A 25,151-nucleotide genomic window follows, 5' to 3' on the forward strand; every position below is an offset into this window, starting at 1 on the left:
TACAGCAATTAACATGTAAATCTGAGATATTTTTTTTTTTCCCATCAGCCTTTTTCAAGTTGTATGAATTCCTGTAAATTGCTTAGATAGGGAGCTCAGAAGTGTCATCTGGATTTTCTTGCCTTAGTCATTCCCTTCTCAAATAACACCCTTGGTGTTACAGCTTTTAGAATTTGCTTTCATTTGCAAGAAGTTTGTTTGAGGGAAAAATCCAGATACTATTTTAGCAATCCAACATGAGAAAATCAAGTAACTTTAATGCATCTGTTGGTCTCTGAATGCAAAATTGAATAGCCCATCAAGACTCAAAGAAGGGGAAAAAAAAGAGAAAAGTCAGTCACAAGTTTCTAATTTTATTTTAACAATCTTGCTTTTTAAAAAATACAAGTTTTGATTAATGCCAGGGGGATGCCAAGTGTCCATTGGTCACAGGCCTTATCTCTGACTTCCGTTTCCTCTCCTGGGAGTAGTCATGTCTTTGTCATGATAGCAAACACAGCAATAAAATCCTAAATAGCTAAGTTGTGTTACAGGGCTTGTAACAGAATCCCAAGGGTTGTATGTCATAGTATGGCACAACTTTGTTTAGCAAAGTGATATTGACCTGGACCAGTAATTTAATGTTGGCAGAACACACAGTAGGTGTGTGAGGTGCATGGGGTGAGAGGTTGTTTGCACTTTAATGGTACCACTATCTATTTCTTCTGCAGATGGACCTATTGTGCAGCAGAGGGGTTTAAATGGAAGTTAGAGCTCAGAGTATTCCAAAGGAGGAGCAGGGTTATAAACAAGACATTGAAGAGTTTTAAATGTTTCTTTGTAGTAAGTAATTCAAGTGACAGCAGAGCTGCCCTTTTAGTTGCAAGGGGGCTTCTGTAGAGCCAACCACAAGAGCTTTACGCTCTCCAAACAGCACATTTACTAGCAACTAACAATTTACTAACTATGGCACTACAAAGAACCACTTTTTCTACAAAGGAATTCTATGAAACAGAAGCATTGTTTTGCAGGGTCATCTGTCCCAGGCAACATTTGCATCTATGCACAAATTCAAACTGTGATTTCAGTGTTAATGGTTTAAATATGCCATGGTTAGATAAGTTTCAAAAATGCCATTTTCTCGATAATGTCTTAAATGGAAAAAGGCACTTGCTGTTGAAACAGCAACTTTAGGTGCTATGAAGGGGTACTGAAATAAGACTTCTTAATAATTCTGCTGTGATACTTCTTGTGTCTCAGCTATTCTTACACTTCAGTGTATTAAGGATGTTCTTCTATGCACTTTGGTGCTATTGTGTACTTGGCTGTAGAAGCAGCAAAATGTAGTTGAGGGGCAATAGCTTTTTTTTTTTCCCCTTCACCTTGTTTAGGCAAAGTTTTGTGGTTTTGTTTTTTTTTTTGTTGTTCATCTATACCTAGGTATAGGTATTTTATAGTTATTCTTTCTTGAATAATGCTGCAGTTCTTTCTGAGCTTTTACTCTGTTTAATGCTGAAAAGGGAAGGTGAAAGAGAACAAGTATCTGTACAACCGCAATATACCTGTAATTACACCTCCTTTGGCCAGGAACTTAGCATCCCCTCGGCACATCTCACATCACATAGGAAAAATTCACAGTACCAAGTTTTACAATCACAGTCACTCACAGCACCAAGATTGTCCAGACAAAAAGAAGTTACTGAAGAGAAAGGCCACTGGCCAAAGTTCACACAATTGCCCACCTAAGGGCTTGGATTAAAAATAAAGCACTGGTGGGAAAGTTAAGCCTAGCCTTTCCTGACTCTCCATGTGGCACAGGGAGAGCAGCACATCACCCACCTTAGCTGCAGCTCTGAACAGGAGAGTGCTATTGCTCCTTCTTTTCTAGGGGTTTTTCTAACCCCTCAAAACTCACCAGCCACCCAAGAGCTGGGGGAGAAGAGCCTCATGGCACCCCGACTTCTGCCTGTGGGAGCTGGAAGTCACCAGACTGTAAACATTTTGTTGTAGCAGTCCCCTGCAGCAGGCAGTTGATCCCACTCTGTGAAAAGGGAGATGGGACAGAGGCTCAGTCCCACAGGAGCCTGAGCCCTGAAAGAGAGACTGGATGTATGTGCAGGAGAAGTCTGGGCTGCACCTGCAGTCCTGCTGATGGCTCTGGGTAGCGATTGTGCTTTACTTCCCCTTCCCAGCAGTACAGCCTGAAAAAAGGCTCAGAATGGGAAACTGGCACTTTCCTGATGAATGCAGCCTTGCCCAGATAACAAAATAAAAGCCTGGGAGGAGTAAAGTCCTTCCTCTGAGCATGGCCTCTGTGCTCCTGCTTCCATTTGACTGTTTTCAGGAGCAGCTGTAGCCAGACAGAAGAATGGATCTTAACCCCCACCAAACATTCATGGAGCTTAAAACCAAAGTAACCTCTCTTGGAAACACAAGTTAACATCTTCCCCACCCACCCTTAACCACATGCACATGGAGGGCAGGATGCTGGTACATGGGCTTTCTCCATGGCTCCTGCAGCACTGCTTTCTGTGCTGAAAAGTGAGGTCCACCAAGCACAGAGCCCACCCCGAGCAGCGCAGATATCCTCTGCTGTTTGAGAGGGGGCAGTTGGCAGGCCTAGCCTCATCTCTGCTCTCTCAAAGAGGGAAGGGGGCCAGAGGAAACCTTTCCAGGCTTCCCAGGCTGTGTAAAGGAAGACCCTATGCTCTGCATAAAAGAAAACCAACACTGAACCCATAAACATGCATATTCACAGAGAAATGAGAGTGCCAGCACTGGAGGGCTGCTGTCTGAAGCAAGCAGTAGGCTGCTGTAAACCCTGTTCTCACCAGAAATAAATGTCTTGGTGGTAGTGAAATGGGGTCTAAGCCCCTGGATTATGTCCATGCCTGATTCACATGTTTCTTTAGAGTGTGAAGTCAACTTAAGATGCAAAAGGTTGAAGCACAGAGGTAGACATTTTCAGCTCTGAGAAAGTGGTTCCTAGGCTTGAAATGACCAGATGGCCAACATGCTCCCAGAGGTTCCCCAGCTGGCACAACGAAGACCCTCTGCAGCTCTGCTGCTGCAAAACAGAGGCGGCAGCTTTGCAAGACCCAGTGAAACCAACATATGTTTCCTTCTGTCCTGCCTGCATCCTGAAGGCACAGTCTCTGCTGGTCAGATCCCTCTCACATCTCGTTGTGGTCAGCAGGAGTTCTAAAAGAAGGGGACAAAATCCACTGGTCCCTGTTGTTGAAGAGGAAAAGGAAAAACTAAACCTTTATGGTCACAAAGCAACACGATGTCCTGGGGGGGAGCGGGAGGGAAAGAGTGGGACCCTCCAAACAGTGTGGAGAGGCAGAAGCACTAGAAGAAGACTTTTTGTGAAGGGCAGGTGCATTTTCTAGTGACAACCGTCTGCCGTAGGCTCCTGCAGGTAGTCAGGTTCGCAATGAGCTTCCGCTGCGGGATTTGCCCCGGGGAAACAGAAGAGGAGAGCGAGAGTCTGACAGGGGAGCCCGCGTCCCCTTCCCCTGCTCGGCCACGGCGGCGGGAACCTGAGCAGAAACGCAGAGAGACTCTGCCGGGAGCGGAGCCGGAGGCGGCGGCAGCCCCTCCGAGGGCGGCGGCCGGGAGGATGTCAGCCCTGGGCAGTGACCGCCAAGGCGTTCACGTACCCGTGGGGACCCACGTCGACGTCAGAGAGCCCGTGGGCCATGGGGGCGGCGGCGGCGGGGGTGGCGGCGGCGGGGCCGTACTTGGTGGGCGGCGGGGCGGTGGTGGGGCGGAGGAGGCAGCAGGTCTCCAGCGCCTCCAGGCCGCGGCAGGCCAGGAAGAAAAGATTCTTCAGCATGAAGAGGGAAAGCGGCTGCTGGTAGCGCAGGAGCAGGAGGCAGCGGAGCGCCAGGAGCGGGGCGTCCAGCAGCCCGGCGGGCAGTAGGAGGTGGAGGGCGAGCCGCGCGGCACCAGGGGGGCGGGCGGCGCTGAGCTCGTAGAGCCACAGCACCGGCGAGGCCAAGCAGAGGAAGTAGACGGCGATGAGGAGGTAGCGCAGCGGGGCGGGCAGCGGCGCCGGCCGCCCAGGCTGCAGCACCAGCTCGAGCAGGGTGAAGCTGTCGAGTAGGTCGAGGCAGGTGGCGAGGAAGGCGGCGGCGGCGCGGTGCTGCGGAGGCGGCTGCGGCGGCAGGAGCAGCTGCCCGGCGCCCTCGGTGCCGATAGCCCGCAGCAGGCAGTACAGCAGCGGCGCGGAGAGCGCCAGGGTGATGCGGAAACCGGTGGTGCCCAGCGGCAGGCGCAGCTCGATCAGCTCCAGGATGGAGGTGCCCAGAATCAGCGCCGCCTTGGGCGTGAAAGCGATGGAGTAGATGAGCCAGGCGAGGTGCGCGTAGGCGAAGTCGCCGCCGCGGGGGGGGCCCCCGGCCCCGCGGATCCCAGCCCCCCGGCCGCCGGGGGGACCGTGCAGCAGCAGCGGGTGCGGCGGCGGCGGCCCGGGGGGCGGCGGGGGCCGCTCCCGGCGGCGCGCCCGGCTGTTGCGGCAGAAGAAGATGCCCCAGCCGGCCGCCAGCACCAGGTCGGTGGCGATCCAGCTGCACCAGTATAGGTCGGTGACGGCGATCAGGTAGAGGTCCAGCAGCGCGCCCTGCCCCAGCAGCAGCACCAGGGACAGCGCCTGGAAGCCCCAGCGCCGCCCTCCCGCCGCCCCGCCGGTCCCCAGCAGCGTCCCCGCCGCCGCCCCGCCGCCCGCTGCCCCGCCGCCCGCCGCCGCCGCCCCGTACAGCTCCGCCGCCGTCATGCTGCGGGCCGGGCTCCCGCCGCCGCTGCTGCTGCTGCTGCTGCTGCTTGGGAGCGGCGAGGCGGCGGCGGGCAGCGAGGCGGTGAGCGGCGGCACCAGGGGCTTGCTGATGCTGATGCTGTCCTCCTCCTCTTCCTCCTCCTCCTCCTCCTCGGTGCTGCTGCGGGGGCTGCGGGGGCGGTGGGCCCGCGCCGAGCCCGAGCTCGACCCCGAGCCGCGCCGGCTGCCCCCGCTGCTGGAGCCCCCCGGGAAGAGGGGCTGCCGGTCGGCGGCGTGCGGCAGCGGCGGCGGCGGCGGCGGCGGCTGGAAGGAGCCCGAGGAGGAGGAGACCGAGCGCTGGTTGGAGGCAGCGCGGTGCATGGTCCTCCCCGGCCCCCGAGCCGGCGCGCCGGGCCCGACGGCCGCGCCGCGGCCCCCGGCCCGCCCCCGGCCCGCCCCCCGCACCCCGCGCCGCCGCACCGGCAGCGGCAGAGGTGGTGGCAGCGGCGATGGCAGTGGCGAGGAGAGCCCGAGCGGCGGGAGCCGGCGGGGCGCGGCGGGGGAGGCCGGGGGCGGTGCCGAGCCGCAACCGCAGCAGCTGCCGGAGCCGGGGCGGGCGTCTCCGCTGGCGGCGGTGGGTGGGCTGGGGGTGGAGGAGCGGAGAGCGGCTGTGCGGTCGCGGGGGGGGAGGAGGGAGGCGAGAAGGGGAGAGGGAGAAGACGCCCCCCTCCCTGAGGCTGCGTTGGAGCCATTTCTCGGGGACCACAGTCCGGCTGCCGCCTGCGTCCCAGACCTCTGTGAATGGAGCCGGCCGGGCCCGGGAGAGTCACCCATGGACATAGTGCACCTCTTGAACTCACTCTGGAAAATCAGAAGTACTTCAGTCCACCCCAGTCACTGCAGGCTGACCAAGACGACAGCCAGTGGCCTGGTGCAGAGCCCAAGCAAAGCACTCACTTTGTAGTTCCTCCTGTGTGGCACAGCATGTTCGGCTGCCCATATTTTTGATCTGCTGTAAGTAAATGTAAATCAAAGCAACCGCCACCTGTTTCCTGAGTTCAGCCAAGCCACGTACTGAGGCCTCTGCCCAGCTTGCCATCATGGGGCAGTGCCTTTACATTGATACGAATAGCCCTAAAGTTTCTGTGTCCAATTAAAGCATCAGTCAGGGCCTTCAGTGACCTGCTAGCAATGTCCTCAAAATGAGTTTGGCTGTGTGGATCTGTCACAGCACCAGTGCTAGTGACTTGGCACGTCTTTCAAAGTGGCTGAGCGCTCCGCATCACCAGTCCCTCATTCCCACCTGTGCCCACCAGTGGTGAGCCAGTTGCTGCCTGTCAGTGGTGTGAAGCACACTGAACAAGCCATCTGTATGTCCAAACAATAAGCTGTGTTAACTACACTGTATGATAAAGACACAAAATAGCTTGTCTTTTGAGGGTGTTGCTAATCAACATATAGGGCTGAGCGAAACTCAGATGTTTAGTACTGGGAAAGGACATTCAGGACAGCGGTGACAACTGTCTAATACATGTTGGTGTCCCTGAGGACTCCTTCTTCAGTAAATGTCACTGGCTGCTCTTGACAACAAGGAGAAATTGATCTGGGGTACCAGGAGAATTCATGCTTAAAACTGAAACAAAGAAATATAATAATTGAGAAAGAGAAGGGGAGAACTTGGGGTTGATTGACATGAAGATCTCTTTAGACATATAGCAATAATCAAGAGGAAAAGCAGTGAAAGAAGAATCACAGCAAAAGCATTCTTGTCAGTAGAAGCTGGAGTAAGGGCACACAGATAAATTTATTTTCTAAAAGCGTGATCAAAACAGATTGCAGGGAGAGATAACTGGAGGCTAGGCAGGCTTTGACGTAGTTACTCGGGTAGCACGGTACTGAATTGGTACAACCTCTAAACTGGGGTAGCAACCCACAGGCATTCTCATGATGTCCCACACTGGTTGCTATCCTACCTACTGCATCTCCACTGCCATTACCTGCATGGCTGGGGCACAGCTAGGATGGGGGACACCTATTTTCTGCTACACTCACATTGTGTTTTCAGTGCTAGGATACACTTGCCTTGCATCAGCCCTACTCGTGTTGTGTTCCTCTAACTCTCCTTGTCATGGTTCGCAGTATCAGATGAGACTGAGCATGCCTGTGCTCTCTTTCTGTTTAAGAGCCCTTTCTCCCTAATTCCTCTTTTCAGTTATCAAATAAAAAGACTTTGTTAAGAAGGTCAATAACTATAGTGTAAGAAATATGTGTGTTCAAAAGAACAGTCCAGCCTGGAGGGCAGTCAATTGGATGATGCATCCTATCCTGGCACTAGGATAGAGGACACGAGTCTTCACTCCAGGGTAAAACAGGCAGGACACCTATGCAGGTGCACACAGATGACTGAGATGCAGCAGGCAGCATCACCAGCCTTGTAACTGTGACAAGCATCGCTGACATTCACAAGTTTAAGATCAGGTGGGTACAAAGAAGGCTGTCACCATTTATCTGCCAGCAGGTGACTGCAAGGCAGCCTCACGCTGAAGACATCTCACAGCAAGCTCCAGACAGCTCTATACAGTGGTGCCTGCATTTAGTCCAGGCAGCTTGTGCACCTCTGCTGAAGCCATTGTCCCAGACGTCACAGCTTCAGCATGCCCTCTGCCACACAGCACCAGCGGGCTGCCCTTCCCCATGGGCTGCTCTCTCATGCTCCACATCCCGTTTCAAAGCCCTAGAGATGCTGCCATGTTGCTGCCTCCACGGTGATGCACAAAACACTCTTGCCTCTGTGTTGCTGGGGCATGATGCTGCCCACAGCCACCCAGCATGGGAAAATGGTGAGTTTTTGCATGACAGAAGCAATGCAGCTGAGCAGCTCAGACTGAAGTTATTCGAGAAGAGAGCGAGCAGTGAGCCACCTCTCCTTTCCTTGCCAGATACACTCCCATCATGTTTGCTTTGCTCCCCAGCCTCTTGAAGTGTGTGGATGTCAGATGGTCTCCGTTATACAGGGAGTGTGAGGCTCGAGGCAATGGCCAGGATGTTTACTGTCTGCGTTGCTCTTTCAGCTTTGAGCAGGGCCCAGTGCTACTTTGGTGTCGGAAGTTGCCCAGTTCAGGATGAGTTCAGAGTGGCACTGAGGATTTGTGAATGACACTGGCTCTCTCCCCTAGTTTGGCTTACACAAAGGCTGTGTTGGTTGGTGGTGTGTGTGTGATCAAAGGTAGAGGGCAAAATTCCATTATTACATACTGGATCCTGGCCTTTATCCCGGAGTGATCCTTCTCAGAGTAGAATCATAGAATCTAGAATGTCCTGAGTTGGAAGGGACCCATGAGGATCGAGTCCAATTCCTGTCCCTTTTTTTCTTGTGGGGCTGTCATATGCAGGGACAGGAGCAAACCAACACTTGTGTCACTGGCATGATTAATGTGTGGTCAGTCCTGACCACTAGCTAAATCGGTCTTGCTCCTAATACATTCACCTATTCCACTACAAGATAAGTTTTCCACTTCTATGAGAGGATGTGGAATGAAAACCAAGCATCCATCTGGGCCGCTCTGAGCAACAGCCCTCACGCAGAGAGGGTTGCTCTTGCCCTACCTGAGCAGCAGATGGTGCCAGCTTTGCCTTGTTGGCTCTTGTGCTCCAGGCTGCCCTGGCAGCCTGCCCATAGACACTTGCATCTCCTCTGTTTTCAGTCCACAGGCTCGTTTCACAAAGAAAACTCATCTCACAAAGGTTTGGCTGTGTTTCTTGCTGGATTTGTGTCTGCCTCACCTGCTGGGGCAAGTGCAATTGGATGGGGGTCCCTGGGCTGCAGGAGGGATGGGCTGTCACCCACATCTGGCCTGCCCACCTGGGGAAATGGGCTCTGATGTGCCAGCCAGGTGATATAGTGAGCTCAATTCTGGGGAATGCAGGAAGTGAAGGTACCTGGGAGGGGGCCGGGTATGAAATGGGCCTGCCTGGGTGTGAGCAGGGCAAGAGGAGCCTTCTGGAAATGGTTCTCTGGAAATGGAGACATTCCTGCTGTGGATGGGGAGGCTCCTGTGTTCAAGGTATTATAGGTAGGTGGGAACTGTGGCTGTAGAGCAAGGAGAACTATGAGCAAGGATGATGGGGGGGCACTGGGAAAGAGGGTGGAAGCTTATGGGCTTCCTTGGGCTGAGCAAGGGCTCCAGTAGGGCAAAAACAACCCAAACAAACACGTGAAAGTAAGTAAGTAGCTTATCTGTGTGGAAGGAAGCAGAAATTGAGCCTGTACCTTAAAATGGGAGTGAGGGGAGAAATGTATTCTTGAGAAAGCACTGAAGAGCTTTTTGTAGCACACCGTAGGATGAGATATGACAAGTTGATGCTTCCTGTGCGATCCAGTTATTTAATGCAATGTACAGTCACTGGAAGTGTTAGTACTTAACCATTACTGTTAAAACATTAAAAGGCTAAACTATAAATAGCTTCCCCTCTTCAGCAGCTCCAAAGCTATGTTTCTGGTTTCTTTATGTATTTATGTGTATGCATAGATATGCATGTGTATATGTATATTTAAAGGCAAGCAGCAGACAACAGAGTTTTGTGGAACAGTCATACTGAATATCTAAAACACTCCTTTTTTCTAGTTTATGCTAGTAGAGAAAAGAAGTAGTGTGCTCTCAAAAATACCCCTGCTGGGGGAAAAACAAAACTTCATTGAGGGCAGAACTCAAGAGGAGACCAAATAATGCCTCAGTTTCTTGGGGGAAGGAGAGGAAAAAAAGAAAAAGGCAAATACATGCCTGAAAGAAAGACCAGAAACTAAATCCCTAATTAACCCTGCAGTAAGCTGTCAGAAACTGGCAGCAAGTGGGAGGGAAGGAGGCAAAGCTGATCTCAGTGAGTTTGAATGTAATCTGCTCTAACCACACTTAAAATGCCTTTTGTGTGAGAAAGGAAGGTTCTGGGATTCTCTGGCACATGCTTTGTGCTGCGCTTATCTGAGCCATTTGAATGGTCAGGATTGTGGTTACAACCAAGTGTAGAAGGGTTTCACCTGGCCAGCACCAAAATTCAAAGCAGCTTTGGTTTGTCCATCTCCAAACACTGAGTATTTGTAACAAAACTGCTGATCCAGTTTCAGGAATATAGTTATTCTTCAAAAGGGTATAAAAGTGTAACAATCTATTGCTTGCAATTACGTGTCACTTTAAAGAGCTTTCGATACCAATATAAAATGCAAAGAGTTTTTTGGGGTTTTTTTTCATGCTTGTAGTGGGGGTAGAGGTTTGGAGAGTGAGAGGATTTGGGAGTTGCTGTAAGTCTTAGCACACAGTATGTATTGGAACTGACCTTGAAGAAAAAATGAAAGTTCTTAGCAGTTGACATGACTGAAAGGGAAACACAGGTCTATTATAGTGAATTATAGAAAAGTGCTTTTCTTGATGGAACCATTTGGTTCCTAGAGAACATGTAGCTGCTTTCCTGGTGTGGGGTTTTAAACTGTTGCAGACTGGATCCATAAAGGTCTTTAAGTGCATGATTTTCATCAAATTGACTGTGTGGCTGCAAAGATCCATGAAGACTTGTGCTTTTATAATTGAGGTTAGGTAGATGCATTAAAGGACAGGTTTGAGCATGTCCCTGAAGAGCCAAGGTCTGTACCAAGGTGAACAGGTAACTGCTTAGGTTGTGTTCAAGGCCCAGAATCCATAGAATAAGCATTTCCCAGGACTTACCCTGGTTTGGCATTTCCCTCTGCATTTACCTGGGAACAAAATCCAACTTGAACAGGGTTCTCAGTCCTCATTCAAGCTGTTCCTTCTCTGGTGTTTCACGATGTCACTGCTCCTTATCTTGGTTAAGGATTTCTGTGGGATTCTAGCTTCCAGCTAAGGCTGTCTCCTACAAGTGACACCTTCACCCTAGGCTGCCCTTTTGCTTTCACAACAGTGTAGTGATTAAAAGCATTTGAGAGGTTTGGGTTTCGATCTCTCTCTGCCTAACTAAACCTTGATCTGCCCTATCTTGGGCAAGTGCTCCAACTACTGGAGTACTGGCTGAAAGGAGAAGCCTGGTTCATGCTTTTAGTATAATTTGTTAGAGGCTGGGGCCATAGGTAATTTCTCCAGGATGTAGACTTCAATGCAGTTCCTCTGTCTGCTGAGTTTGGGAATCTGTCCAGTTCCTGCAAAACTGCTTTTACTGCTTTATCAATTGTTCCTTTCAACATCAAGTTGTTGAACTCTGAATTGTCCTTGTTTTGCTGTCTAATGTGGCTCCTGTGAACTTTGTAAATGGAAAACCTTCTGGTGGAATATCTTAGAAGAACAGTGTAAGTGAATTGGCTGTTTCTAGGTGATTAAGGCTGATGGTTTCTGCCTAGCAGGATCTTTAATTTTCCATTTGCTTGAATCGGTGGAAGCTTTTGACTCTAATCTGAGAGTTTGACCATTAGTTTATGTCTGCCTAACTCCACTCATCTTTTTCACAGAATCACAGAATGGTTGGGGCTGGAAGGGACCTCTGGAGATCATCCAGTCCAACCCACCTGCTAAAGCAGGTTCACCCAGAGCAGATCACACAGGAAGGTGTCCAGGCGGGTTTTGAATGTCTCCAGAGAAGGAGACTCCACAGCCTCTCTGTGCAGCCTGTTCGGTGCTCTGACACCCTCAAAGTAAAGAAGTTTTCCTCATATTCAGATGGAACCTCCTGTGCTTCAATCTGTTGCCCCTCATCCTATCGTTGGGCACCACTGGAAAGAGTCTGGTCCCATTGTCTTGACATCCACCCTTGAGATATTTCTAAACATTGATGAGATCCCCTCTCAGCCTTCTCTTCTCCAGGCTGAACAGACCCAGCTTTCTCAGTCTCTCCTCATAAGAAAGGTGATCTAGGCCCCTAATAATCTTTGTAGCCTGCTGCTGGACTCCCTCCAGCAATTCCTTGTCCTTCTTAAACTGGGAAGCCCAGAACTGGATGCTGTACTCCAGATGTGGCCTCACCAGGGCAGAGTAGAGAAGGAGGAGAACCTCCCTCGACCTACTGGTCACAGTCTTCTTAATGCACTCCAGCACCTTTTTCAAAAGGTACCAGGGCTTTTGTCAGACAAGCTGGGTTTCTTTTATGATCACCAGGAGTTTAACATAGAGCCAAGTAAGCTTCTAGTGGCAAGGATGGCTTTCCGTGTGCTCTCAGGCTTGATCTTCATCTGCAATAGCAAATTAAGTTGGTGGGATCTAGCTTGTGGTTTCCCCACCCACTAGGAGTAATCATTACAAACAACTGTTTAGGTCAGGTCATAACTAAATGCCCACCCTGAAAGCATCTCATACACAGGTGGTATCCCAAAACTAGTTTTGACTCTGAACAGTCAGGGCATCATAGCTTGTGATGTGTCCTTCCCCCCTACAGAATGGGAACGGTCAAAGTTGCACTCATCTCACCCAACTATGGCAGATGCAGAGCTTACAAAGAATTGCAGTTTAGCTCAATCAAAAGAATCACTGGAGGGGCATCTTTCAGGGTGGTTGTCTCAAGAAAACCTAAGAATGGCTTGATGAACGGAACAAAACACAAAATTTGTCCTGAAAATCTTCTAGGGCAAAGACATGAAAGAGATCAGGACAATAATCACAAAACACACACACATGACACCATGACACCCTAAAATTTATTTCAAAGAAAACATCCTTTATTTTGTAATATATGCTAGATCAAAGGAGCAACTCTGGCACTGGATTGAAATCAATATGAAATCTAAAAACAATCACAGCTTGTGATTTCTCTGTATGATAACTAATCACTCTGCTACAGTGTACATGACGTAATCTGAAACATTACCCATGTACTGGGGGAAGACGACACACGAGGATTAAGATTGGAAAAAAGGGGACAGTAGTGATATGCAACTCCCTGAATGCCAAGCTAGTGGTTGCATGTGTCCTGTGGGATAAAGGAGTTGACCTCTCTGGCCACTATGTTATTGTATGGCATAAAAGATTCAGATCCAAAAACAAGGTCTACCCCTCCTCTGGTTCCTCCCTGCTGTTCTCAGTTGCCTCACCTCCCTACATACTCGCTTTATGTTTGACTAAAACCCATCCATCTGTAGAAGATGGAAGTTGCTAGGATCTGTTCTTCACCATGTTTGTTGTTCAGGGCAGTGCACCATATAAATATTAAGGTATTAGATCAGCAAATGAAGTCCCCTCTCCTGCTTGGTCCCATAATCTACACAGAAGTATACTTGCTCCAAATGAGAGAAATATGGCTCCAGAAACACAACTTCTGTGCAATGCATGAGACAAAGGAAAACTTTTGTTCCAGCCATGCTTGAAGCTCATTTCAGGAAGCTGCAATTCCAAGGAAAAAGGATTTCACTGAATCCTAGCAATAATCGGTGTCCATAACTGAACTGCAGGTAAGCTAGAAGCCTACACAGCACTCTGGTGTAAAACACTTGGAAAAGAGGAGACCCTGGCAAGCACTTTCCTCTGTAGAAATCTTCCACAATTGGGTCAGTATCCAACAGCAACTGGAGAATCCAGATTTCCTATTCCATCCACTGTGACCATGCAGTTCCTAGGCAGTGACTTGGACAAAGTACAATGTTTCATGCAGCTGAGCAAAGGAAGAAGAGAAAGGTCTCAGTGTTGCTCAGACCAAGGACAACCCATCTGACTAATTAGTGCACAGACCAACAAGCAGAGCCTTTTATGCAACCTTACTTGGTAAGAACTGGGGAAAGGGTACAAGATCCTTCTAGATTTCTTCTCCTCCCTTCTGCTCAATTGCAACTCGCAAGCAAAGCATTTCTTAAACTCCTTATTGCTGAAGTTCCTCCTACACAGTTTTAAGACTCCCAGAGCACTGTTTCAGCATTAACATGGTGGGGAAAAAGAAATCTGGAGCTAAAATCAGATTTGGAATCTGAAGCAGATCCACGTCAGTCAGCTCACCTCCACTGCTATTTCAAAACCAGAGATGCCTGGCTCACTCTCTGTGCAAATGCAAACCTCCTCCTATCTTTGAAGGAGGTGCTACCTACCTCACTTCTGGCTGAGGTGGGCTGTGCAAGCTGATATGAAACTACAATCTGCCTGTGATTTCTCAAAATTATTTGCAGTGCTACATCCCTTGGGGAACACTGGTTCAGCAGCACCTTGTCTTTGAGTAACTGGCACCACAATCTTAACAAGTAACAAGAATGAGCTCTGCCAAAGGTTAGTGCACACAGATGGCCAGACCTTAGGATTTCTGCAGATACGTAACTATCAAATTGAAGGTGTTATTGCCCACAACAAGCTCTCTGAAGTCTATGTAATCACACCCTGGAAGACAGTTCTTATTTAATCTTATGACGATTATCACCCAAGTTAGCAAATATTGCAAGGGAAGGGAGAATTCCTCTTTCTGCAGTGGATGTCACCTCTGAAAAGGGAGGCTGAGGAACACTGGAGCTAGTTCTGGACATCCAGTTGCACACCAGGTCCACAGCAGAATTGACTGTGGAGATGTGCTGAAAGCTACAAGACCTTTCCTATGTTAGATGCAAAGTCCTTCCTGGTACTCATGCTTCCGGAAATAGAGACAAGCCCTCGTCTTGTGCAAGTAGATGAAATGGTAATTTCTTTTTCTCTCCACTGAAAGGCAAAGGATTCAAATCTAAGACTGTTCCTCACATTATAGCTGCTTTTAGAAGCAGCCAAGCAATTCTTGTTCTGATAAGATAAAGGAGAAGAACTCTAACTAGTGCTAAGAGAAGAAGAGATTGCTTGGCACTACGGATTTCACAGGAAGGAAATTCACCCGAAGGTATTTTTCTGCTCCTATTCAGAAAATAAGGTAGAGAAAGAAGCCACAGAAAAGGAACTCTTTTGCCTGGGTCACTGACAGAGCACCCAGTCCCCTTCAGATGCAGAGCCTGTCATAACATAAAAAACAGAGACTGCTCTGCAGCGTGACCTTCCTCAGACAATACATTAGTATCGAGAGGATGGAGAGGGGCTGAAGCAGAATGTCAATGCACATGGATGTTAATATTTTAATTAAGAACAACCCAAACTTTGGCACATAACATCTTGTTTTTACCCTGTGTATGAGGCTGCCTGGTAAAGAAAGAGGGAGGGAAGAGGAGGCAGAGCAGACCTACTTATGATCTCTGTGTGGTGTGAGCTAACTAGGAACACCAACTCGGCTGTCTGGGCTCCAAAGGCTTACCATCAATATGCAGACTGGTTTATGCTTCTAAAATCACAATGCTCCTCTGGAATTAAGACACTCCTTGCTGAGCCAATCTTTCACATGGAGTTTCTGAAGCAATGCTTGCTTAGTTTCTTTGGACTCTCTAAGGAGACACAGGTCTTGATCTTTCTGTGGATACCCTGAACTAGGAACACAGAGGCAACAGAAGGTGGAAAAGCTCCTGAGCAGGCAAGTCCCAGCTGCTAATTCATGTTAGGGGGACTCTACCTGCATAAAAAAGAAAGAGGAAGGAACAGGGATCAGACTGTATGGTATATCCCTGATTTGCAAACCACACAAGGGAAGAGAGGAAAAAAGGAAGTGAAGGACAGAGACATTTGTACTTTTAGGATGAAGATTGGGGATTTGGGGCTCAAATACCATCCTGGCTTGATTTCCTCTTTCAATCCTTGCATGCAAAGAAGGAGCAAAGGTGGGCTGTGACTCTCTCAGGTTTGCCCTTGTGGCAAAGAAGTGCCCTTCTTTGGAAGCTGTGCCAGCTGGAGCATGGGGATGCTCCTTGCAACAGCTGGGTCAGGGTGACTGCCGAAACAGCCTCTTGCTGCAGCACTGAGTTCTGGGCAAATACACCTCTGAAAATTCAGGCTCTGTGGTGGTTAGTTTCTTCCTCTGCTATTGAGAGCAGGCTGCTGGCTCCCTACTGAGATGCGAAAAGGCAGAAGTGTTCACAGAATGCTAAATAGAGGGCAGGGAACAATACAACTTTCCCCTCAGTCATGCAGCAAGTTGCTCTGGCTATTGCAGCTTCCTTTGAGGGGCCCTGCCCCTCTATAGCTGCCAGAGGGCTGCAAAATGGGACTTTGTTTCAGAGTGACAGTGATGCAGCGACAAATCCCCAAGCAAATTGCATTTGTTAAAGTCCGTAGGCACTTACTCTTCACAAGGCAAATGTTAAGACTTAAAGCCTTTCCTTGGCACAGTGCCACCACCACAGCTTCTGGTGGCTCCTTGCACAGGGAAGAGCTTCATCCTCAAACACATTGCAAGCAGGAGGGTGGGCTTGCCTGATCTTCACACACAAATGGTGGGGAAAAAAGAACTCTGACGGATGAACAAAACTGGGATTGCTAGGACAAGCCTTCTCCTTATACCCTGTTTCCATCATGGCTCAATTATTGATGGCAGCAATGTATGTTCATGGTTGAAAGTCTGCTGGCAGCTGTCAGGATTGCAGATGAGTAGCAATAAAAGCAAGGGGCCTTTAGTGCTGAGACAGGGAGTTTTCTTTCATATTGCCTAGATCAGAAGATGACTCCAGGTCCCTCTCCATTTTTCCTCTATTCCCCTTCCAGTACATAAAATCCCTGATGGTAGATCTTTAGACACACCTGTCTTAACTCTAGCTCCAGTTCTCCTTCTTGAAAGCAAGCTGTACAGCATCATTCACATCCTGCACTATGTAAGATGCCTCCACCAGGCTGGGGTCAAAGCAGAAGTCCCGATGGCCGTGGAACACGGTCTCTGTTGTGCACTCCTTCATGCTACTGGGACCCTCTGCATTGTGGCGGTAGACCCCAGTGCAGACCAGAATCGATTCACAGCTCTCCACTGAATTGTTGCAGTCCTTCCTCAGCTCAAGATGATCCTCAGTTTGGGGACTGGCTGCGCACAGGCTCCTCTTCACCCCAGCCTGGACCTGGTTCTGGTGAGCTGACTTGAGGTAGTTGTTGTAGAGGTTTGCCCCATAGACATCTGACATAGGGTTATCCCTGAATAAGGACACAGTGTGAAACAGAAATGAGAAACTAGCCCACGCATCAGCTTCTGATGCTGGCAGGCTGGAACTGAGTCCTGTTCAGCTGTGGTGAAGGCCACATGCTTTACAAACATCTTTCAAAGGGGAAAAGACATAACCAAAGCACCCATAGCAGTTTCAGCCATTACTGTAATATATTCCCTGCAATCCCAAAGTGCTTGGCCTAACTGGGCTAATGGTACTACATCTGAGGCTCTTAAATTTTTCCTTAATCCAACTATGATACGTGCACTCTGTATCCTACAGTAACAGCTTCACTAGGCTGATGGGCCCTTCAAATTATTAAAAGTGTAGGGTGCAAAAGGCTAGCAAGCCTCTGCTCCAGGACGTGAGGCTCCCAAGGTGCCATAGGGATTTTGGGATTAATTTTAGAAACATCCATTAAAAAACAAAAAAAACATCCGCAACAACAAAACTTAAGAAAAGTCAGTATGCAACTCCCTAAGGAAACCAGCAGGAAAAATCATCTCTTACCCAACTGCATAGAGGCGTCGGATGGGAGACTTCCAGCCCTGTTTCTCTGCCTGTTGTTTTATCAAGTATTCAGCATAGCGGTAGGTCACTGTGCTGGGTTTGCCAATCAAGGCCTCGTACTTCAGATCTTGGCCTGTCACTTTCTTGTAGATGGTCTCCAAGCAGAGAAGGAAAGTACCATGGCCAAACCTGCTCCAGATAGAAGGTCATCAGTATCCCCAGTCACACCACTTATGCAGCAAACACACCTCAGTGAGAAGGAACATCTGCTGTAGCCAGTGTACCACCTAGTTTGGACACAGTATCTACACACACACTGCCTCGCCAGGCAATGGTCTGCTTTTCGCTTCTTGGAAATTTTAGTCTTTGCTTCTCATGCAGTTTGCATATCTGTGGTTAATTATGCCATACAGTCAAATTTAAAGGCTGAAAACTGTAGTAAGAAAAGACCACCTGCGGGGGAGATGTATGAAATAGGCTAAAACAAAAAGCACACATGCTTTTCACCTGGGCATCTTGGCTTCAGCCATCCACAGGAGATCCATGTTGCAGGCAAGAACAGGCAGATGGGGATATGGTACATCTTGCAGCTCTGCCCCAGGATTCCCATTGCTCAAGAGTACATCGATAATAAGTTGCAGGCTTGTCTCCCACCTCACCGGCTCACCAAACAGTATCACACCTGGAAGATTTCAAGAGACACTTGGAAAGTCACAGCACCCAAGTACAGGACTCACTACCAAAAGCCCACCCTCTAGCAAAAGCACCCCTTTCTTGAGATGCCCAGGCTTATTCAGCTACTGCTGGAACATGGCTGTTGCCTGGGCTCCAGTCTGCATACCACAGAACAATAGAATAGTTTGGGTTGAAAGGGACCTTCAAAGCTCATCTAGTCCAACCCCCTGCCATGAGCAAGGACACCTTCAACTAGATCAGGTTGCTCTGGGCCCTGTCCAGAGCAGCCTTGAATGTCTCCAGGGATGGGGCATCTACCACCTCTCTGGGCAACCTGTGCCAGTATTTTAACATGTGCACCACTACTTCCAGATGCTGGGGCATGGCACTCAGAAACGCTGGCTTTGCTCTTACCAAGCTTGTGCTTCATGCTGCATGAGGACAGCGAAGCTGCCTTCGGACTGCATCCTATGAATAAACTGCCTACAGATACTGACGAGCCAACAGCATGTCATTAACTGCCATCCCAGCTGGCTTGCCTTGCTGTTATTTCTGTTCATATGTAAACAAAGGCAATTGCTTACCTTCTATAGTAGGGAAGCCAGTGGTTGGAGGAGGCTGCCAGAAAAAAATTGAAGGCTGCGTTAGTAATGCAAAACCTAACATCATCTCCAAAACAAAACTAAAAATTCTTCCTTTGAACCTGCCAAGGCAGTCCCATAAAGAGGCAGGACAAGGCCACCTGGAATCCTGAAGAAAGATTTCCCCCACCCCGCCATCCCAGATTGGATTTCACAGATCTTGCATTCCTGTCTCAGGGCTGGAGATGTCAACGAAGCCATCTTACCACTGCAAGGAACAGCAGTGCAAGACAGGTGTGGCACAAGAAAGGAGAGGGGAAAGTCACTGCCCTTCTTGCAGGAGCCCACACTGGAAAGAGCAGAGAAATGCTGGCTGCTCCGTACCTGTCCCAGGATCCCGCTGAAGAAAGCCACTACCAGCCAGCTGCTCTGTGCCTTTGCAGCTTCTCCACCCCATGCTACAAACTATAAGCACCACCACACCAGGCCACCCGTTCTACCGATGCATCACGAAATTACCATCTGTTTTGGCCTCCGGCTCTGATCCACCATGTCTAACAGGGGATATGCCTTCCTCAGTGCCTCGATGGTGACCACATGCTTGAATCCCAGGCTATCACAAACCATCAAGGAAAGTTGTGGAGATTGATTTTTTTTTTTAAGTGACTGGGTTTTTTAAAGTTATTTGCAAAAGCATCTACAGGATTAAGAAATACAAGTGCTAGTAAGAGAGCAGTTATTTAACCTGGTAATGTATAACCTTCTGGATTTCAGTCAAACTGTATGCTCTGCTTCAACCTACAGGTGGCCCTAAAGTTCAAAAGAAAACAAACAAACAAAAAAAAAACCAAACACTGGGGTGATTTAGTTTGTGATCAGCAGTCCCTGTAATTAGGCAAAAAGCAGAGGCTTTCCCAAGACAGAAAGGATGTGCTTTGGGACACCTTCAAGGCCAGAGTTCTCTTACTGATGCAGTGCAAGGGGCTGGTCAGGCTTTGTGGATAGATGCAGAATCAGTGAAGCTCTGGTCAGCTCAGCTGGTAAAAGAAAATGTTCTGTGCTGATAGAACTATGCAACTGAAGGATAAGTTGCACTTATTCGCAGAACACCTTGTCCTTAGCTCACCCTACTGGCCTTGGAGAAACAGAGATGGGCCAAGGTTTTGTACCAAATGGAGTTAAATGCTAAGTACAAGGTGTGACTCCGCACGTAGCAGCTGAGATGTTGCAAATACTACAGGTAGATCTTACCTCTTTGCAGATACAGAATATGTCAGACCTGTTTTGCCGTCACCTCAGCCAGGCAGTATGCATGTGGGACTGTCATTCAGACCACATCCCTGCACTGGGATGCAGCTGCAGCAGGACACGCAGAGCACCACAGGACACACAGAGCAAAGGATACTTCTGGGCATTCTCCTCCACGGGCCCCTGCCCGGCCACCAGCATGCACTTCTGGTGGAACTGGCTGAAGAGCCGCAGGGGGCTGTGGGACAGGATCACCTGCTCCGGAGACACCTGCAGGATGAAGGACAGGTGGGAAAACTTCCCCCCCTGCTTTCTGCGGTCGGGTGCCATCCTTAACCCCGGCTGCCACCTGCCTCCCCCCATCCCCTCCGGCCGAGGCAGGGCCGGTCACTCGCTGGTGCTGCCACCCCCGAGCCCTTCACTCCTCCAGGGCAAGTCGCGTTAGTGGGCTCCCTCCTTCTCCTCCCGGTGCTCCCCTCCAAAGCAGGGACCCCGAACGGCAGAGCCGTGAAGTCCCCGCTTCCCAACGGCGTGGGCTCCGTCTGACCCCACCGGAGCCGCTTCGTCCCGCCGTGCCTGGTGGTCCGATGCCGACCCGCCGCCCGTACCTGCAGCCCCAGCGCCTGGGAGAGCTCCTGGGCCTTGGCGGATCTCAAGCAGTTGCCGGCGTTGGTCAGGAAGACGACGGGCACCCGCGGCCGCCCGCTGCTGTCCACCAGCCTGCGGAAGGCCTGCCGGGCGGCGGGCAGGGCCTGGCTGCCCCGCACCAGCACGCCGTCCACGTCGAAGAGGAACCCGAAGGCCGGCGGCTGCAAGGTGAGCGCAGGGGACGGTCACCGCCGCCGGGAGCCCTTCCCTCTCCCCACCCGGCCCGCGGCGCCCTTCCCGGCCCGCGGCAAGGACGCGGGCGGCGGGCCCGGCCCCCGGTGCCGCCGTCGCTCACCTGGCCCCCGGCGTAGCCCCTGTGGGCGGGCGGGCCCCGCGGCCCCGCGGCGCGCAGCAGGCCCCGGCCGGCCCGCAGGCAGCCGCCCAGCGCCATGCCGCTCCCGCCCGGCCACAGCCCGCGGCCGGGGCACGCCGGGGCTCGTAGTTCCCGGACTACAGCTCCCAGCGAGGCGCGGGGCCCGGCGGGGCGGGACCGGGGCGGGCAGAGTGGAGCGGGAGCGCCGAGGTCTGCACGCCCGCACCCCGAGCGGGTCGGCGAGGCGCTGCCCGCGGTCGCCGTGAAAGATGCTGCTGGCTTGCAGGGATGCGGTGTCCCTTCTGCTTCGGAGCAAAGGGTTACGGGTTTGGGGAGAGCTGGGAGAGAGACTGGGGACGGCGAGTGGATGGGAAAGCAGGTGTCGGCGACAGCAGGGAGGCTGGCGGGGAAGCGGGTACGAACAGCCCTGCGATGGGACAGGCGTACAAAATCACGAACGAGGAGAGATCATGGCAAGGGGGGAGCGACAGGCGTAAACCCATCGGAATCAGTTACACCAGGCCTGGCGGGGGTTTATCCAGCCTGTTCCCAAAATCAAGGAACAGGGCACACAAACCCATTTGCCATTCCAGTGCTCTCGGTTTCGTGAGTGAAGCTGCTCCAGTACCGTACAGTCCAGTTCTTACTACACAAAGGCATCTCCCAGGATACAGCCTGGTTTCAGTCTGAGGTGGTTGCAACTTACCATGCTTGCACTGCACACGCAAAGTATCTTCACTGCAACTTTTTACCTGTGCAAACTGCTGTCATTTCTACACAAAACTAAGTCTTCTGGACTTTACCTTACAAATCATAAAGTTTTCTAAAGCTCTGGATGCTCCCTGATGAACTAGTGTCCCAGTGGCTCCCTCTTTTCCTGCAGCATGGGACAGAAATCTTGATGCTGAATTCAGCTGAGGCCCTTCCAGACCTAAGGAAAGCAAAAGGTTCACTTCACCTCCATGGAGACGAAACAATGTTTATTTGCTTTCTGGCTAGGCTTAAGATCTCCTGATTCCCGCGATACGGCAGGTTTAACGCCTATGACTTTAGTCATCAATTACACAAACAGTGTAATTGTTTGTTTTTATGCTTTCATTGTCATGAATACAAGCCTTAATTCATTTTTGACCCACTCTAACACCTTTCTGCAGAGCTGTTAAAGCACTGACAACGCAGGGTTATACATTTGTACAAATGGTTATTCCTCCTTAAGTGCCTTTGCCTTAACTGAACTGCCTACTGTTTATTTTAGATAATTTCATCAGCCTGCAAGGATCACTTTTATTTCTCAGAAGTGTTTGCAGTTCCTCCTGCTCTGGCAAAACATGCTGGTCTTGGAGATACTACTGAAAGTATTTAGCTCCAGCAGGCACTGCAGAACTGGGCTTCAAACCGCCTTCTCCTGGCAGAAAGGAGCCAGTTATAGGTACTTAGGTCTTCTCAACTGCTTCTATACCCGCTTACAAACTAGGGACAGCCAACCTCACGACCTCATTTCCCTTGGCTGCCAATGAAAAAATACAGTCAGAGACAGAGGCAAAGGCTTTCTAAACTTATTGACAAAGGCAAGAACCTTGTCTCAGTGTTTCTCAGCTATTCACTAAGGTGAGGAAAAAATGTGATTGATGTACTGTGATTTATGCTTAAGTATTGGCTAAAGTGGATTTATGACCTTTTAACTATATAACCACTTGCGAGTCAGATGGGTTATTTTGGTTAGTGGCTTCTAGTCGCTGACATCAAGCTGATCAAGCTGGATTGCTGAGGTCCCTCAGTCACTTCTTTTTAACTAGAAGGATACTTTTGTACTTTTCCTGTTCCCAAGACTTGAGAAATAGTGGTGAGAGACGTCTCGCCAGTTCCCTGCTGTAGGATTTAATTTTGAAAATGATGAGTGTATCTAAATATCTTTGAGTTCGGGGCTCTGGGGAGTGGTTTTTGTTTTGTGTGTTGTCGGTCCCCGCCCCGTTACAGCCAAAGCTCTTACACTTTGATGCCCGCCGGAGGCGAACCCGCCGATTCTCCCCCTCCCCACCCAGGTCCCGATGAGGGATTTTTTCTTCCACCTAATTTCGTTCGTGCGCGGGGGCCGGCAGGGGTCGCCTCTGCTCCACGGCCCGCGGGCGGGGCGGGGCCTTGGCGGGGCGGTGGGCGCAGCCGCTCACCTGCAGCTGCGACCCCCCCCATCCCCGCCATGGGGGCGGCCGGTGCTCCGCGGGCAGCGGGGGCAAGGTCGAGGTCGTGGGTGGGGAGGGTCCTAGCAGCGCCGTGCTGGAGGGGGCGGGCGGTGTTGTTGTTCTGCTCCGAAGCAAACTTTTGGAGATGCGGGGCGATGGCGAGGTGGTTTCTGACCTTCCTCCCGTCTACCCCCTGGCTGAGGTGCTGTGCCTGCTAACAGCGTTTTTGTGCTATGCTGCGTTTTCCTCTTGTGGAGCAGCCGTAGCACAAAGCAGTGGTGTGGTTTGGGCTTCAACAGCACAAGGAGGGATGTTGGAGGTGGGGCCTGGGGTCGGCGGGGGATTTTGTGTCCACTGTGCCTCTGAGACATGAGCGCTGGCACAGAGGGTGGATGGGTATAAACTGGAACGCAGGAGGTTCCATTTAAATTTGAGAAGAAACTTCTTCACGATGAGGGTGACAGAGCACTGGAACAGGCTGCCCAGGGGGTTTGTGGAGTCTCCTTCTCTGAAGACATTCAAAACCCGCCTGGATGCCTTCCTGTGTAACCTCATCTAGGTGTTCCTGCTCTGGCAGGGGGATTGGACTAGATGATCTTTCGAGGTCCCTTCCAATCCCTAACATTCTGTGATTTTATACCCACTGTGCCTCCAACACATGAGGACTGGTGGAGAGGGTGGCTGTGTTACCAGCCAGGGTACCCACTGCTGAAGAGGTGCCCCCAAAGCCTGTGTGTGCCCCAGTGAGCATTCCCAACAGGCTGGCAGAGCTGTTGTATTTATTTTTACACAGAAGACTGCCCAACAGGCTGCTTATTTTTAAACCGACATGGAGGGAGTTTGCCAGCGGTCGGGCACAGGCTGAGCCTGGCACGAGCAGCAGGGATTGACAGCGATGTGGCTGCCAAGCATAGCACCCTGCAGTGCCTGCCTTGGCTGCTGAACCCCCATCCTCCCTGCACCAGCAGACAGACTTTAGTCCGCTCATCCCTCTGCTAAATGCCCAGCCATGTAATTTTCCCTTCAAGAGCTGAGTCTTTCTCCATAACACTACAAAGTGCGTCCCATTTTGCGTGTTATACAAGAATGGGCTTTACGATTTCTTCTGCAGGCACATCTAGCAATTGCCTTATCCCCTAATATCCCCAGAGATGGTTTGTCTGCCCTTCTCACACCAGCCCACAGGAGATTCTCTCTTCTTCCCCCTTATACTGTGCTTAGATGTTTCCCCCACCCCCTTTCCTAGCTGCTTTTAAAGACAAACAAAACAGGCAGTTGCCCACAGCCTTCTCCCGTGGGCTCCTATGCAAACTTTGCAACTCTCTTTTCCCTGGACTCATAGCCCTGTCATCACCCACCCCCCTTCCTGACCTTCTAACACCCCCCTTGAACGCAGCCCTACCTTCAGTCTCTTACCACAGAGGCTCTAATGACCTGAACCAACCCTTCCCCCACTCAGTTTATCTCTTCTCTTTCTCTGCTGCAGCCTGCCCATTAAATGATGGACAAGCTAAAGGTTGAGAAAATACAGCAAAATGCCTTTCTTATCCTGTAATGACCAAGGGGGAGGACACAGCCTGATAAAAATGACAAGCCAGAAGAATCAAGAGCCAGACCCTTCACCTGCCTGTCCCTCAGCAGACAGAAGAGGCTTGATAGACCTGCCATGATTGCAACTGCCGCAAGCCTGGAAAGAAAGGAATTAAGTACTGAGCCAATTAAGAGCTTCAAGTTTCTGGCTGAAGAAATGTCCTTCTGCTACTTGTGAAGAAATAAATTCAGAGACTTATACGAGAAAAACCTGACGCAGGTTGAGTGTTGGGGAGCTGGTGGAAAATGCCTCTAGCCCTGTGCTTTATGGCTTTGCTTAGCATCTGGCAACTGTGTAGTCCCACTGCAGTGATGGAGGCTCACATGATATATAGATCCAGCTGCTCACTTGGGCCTATCTCTATTTTCAACCAGCTACTTTGCTCATCTGTTTTTATTGGCATGATTTTTGACAGCAACCACTAGTGCTGGATCAGCCATTTCCTGATGGTGAGTGACCAGCAGGCAAACATTTCATGTGTTAAAGTGCCCCAAAGGTGCTCTGAGCTGCTGTGCAACAGAACACAGATAGACCTGTGATGTGGTGTGCTGCGAACAAAGCTCCATCCACCTCCCATTTAAACAAACTGAACCTGAAGAGGCCACAGGGAGAGACTGATGGGGGAGATAGCAGGCATAAGGCTTGACGTATCCCTATGGCTGCTTGAAGTAAGCAGCACAGAAACTTCCATGGGTTTTCTACTCC

General features: G+C 50.4%; 2 protein-coding genes across 2 annotated transcripts; both read right to left on the reverse strand.

Annotated features, from left to right (window-relative positions):
* Positions 1 to 337: 337 nt before the first annotated feature.
* On the reverse strand, positions 338 to 5,615 carry TMEM121B (transmembrane protein 121B). The gene is given in 3 exon segments (XM_065036517.1): positions 338 to 3,693; positions 3,696 to 3,760; positions 3,762 to 5,615. Coding segments are annotated over 3 exon segments (1,968 nt in total). The 5' UTR covers positions 5,576 to 5,615; the 3' UTR covers positions 338 to 3,604.
* Positions 5,616 to 12,385: 6,770 nt separating this feature from the next.
* On the reverse strand, positions 12,386 to 20,817 carry HDHD5 (haloacid dehalogenase like hydrolase domain containing 5). The gene is made up of 8 exons (XM_065036539.1): positions 20,658 to 20,817; positions 20,323 to 20,523; positions 19,872 to 19,984; positions 18,986 to 19,079; positions 18,470 to 18,503; positions 17,718 to 17,892; positions 17,211 to 17,399; positions 12,386 to 16,689 (listed from the first exon to the last, which is right to left on the reverse strand). The coding sequence occupies exons 1-8, from the start codon at positions 20,751 to 20,753 to the stop codon at positions 16,320 to 16,322; spliced, it is 1,272 nt and encodes a 423-aa protein (XP_064892611.1). The 5' UTR covers positions 20,754 to 20,817; the 3' UTR covers positions 12,386 to 16,319.
* Between the last annotated feature and the right edge of the window lie 4,334 nt (positions 20,818 to 25,151).

Source organism: Columba livia, chromosome 1 (genome assembly GCF_036013475.1).
Source record: "Columba livia isolate bColLiv1 breed racing homer chromosome 1, bColLiv1.pat.W.v2, whole genome shotgun sequence".
Taxonomy (NCBI): domain Eukaryota; kingdom Metazoa; phylum Chordata; class Aves; order Columbiformes; family Columbidae; genus Columba; species Columba livia.

Coding starts and splice junctions, on each gene's coding strand:
- HDHD5 (XM_065036539.1), bottom strand. CDS start 20,753: ATGGCGCTGGGCGGCTGCCTGCGGGCCGGCCGGGGCCTGCTGCGCGCC. Junction 20,524..20,657: donor GGGGCTACGCCGGGGGCCAG/GTGAGCGACGGC, acceptor CTCACCTTGCAG/CCGCCGGCCTTCGGGTTCCT. Junction 17,400..17,717: donor GCTGAAGCCAAGATGCCCAG/GTGAAAAGCATG, acceptor TATCTGGAGCAG/GTTTGGCCATGGTACTTTCC.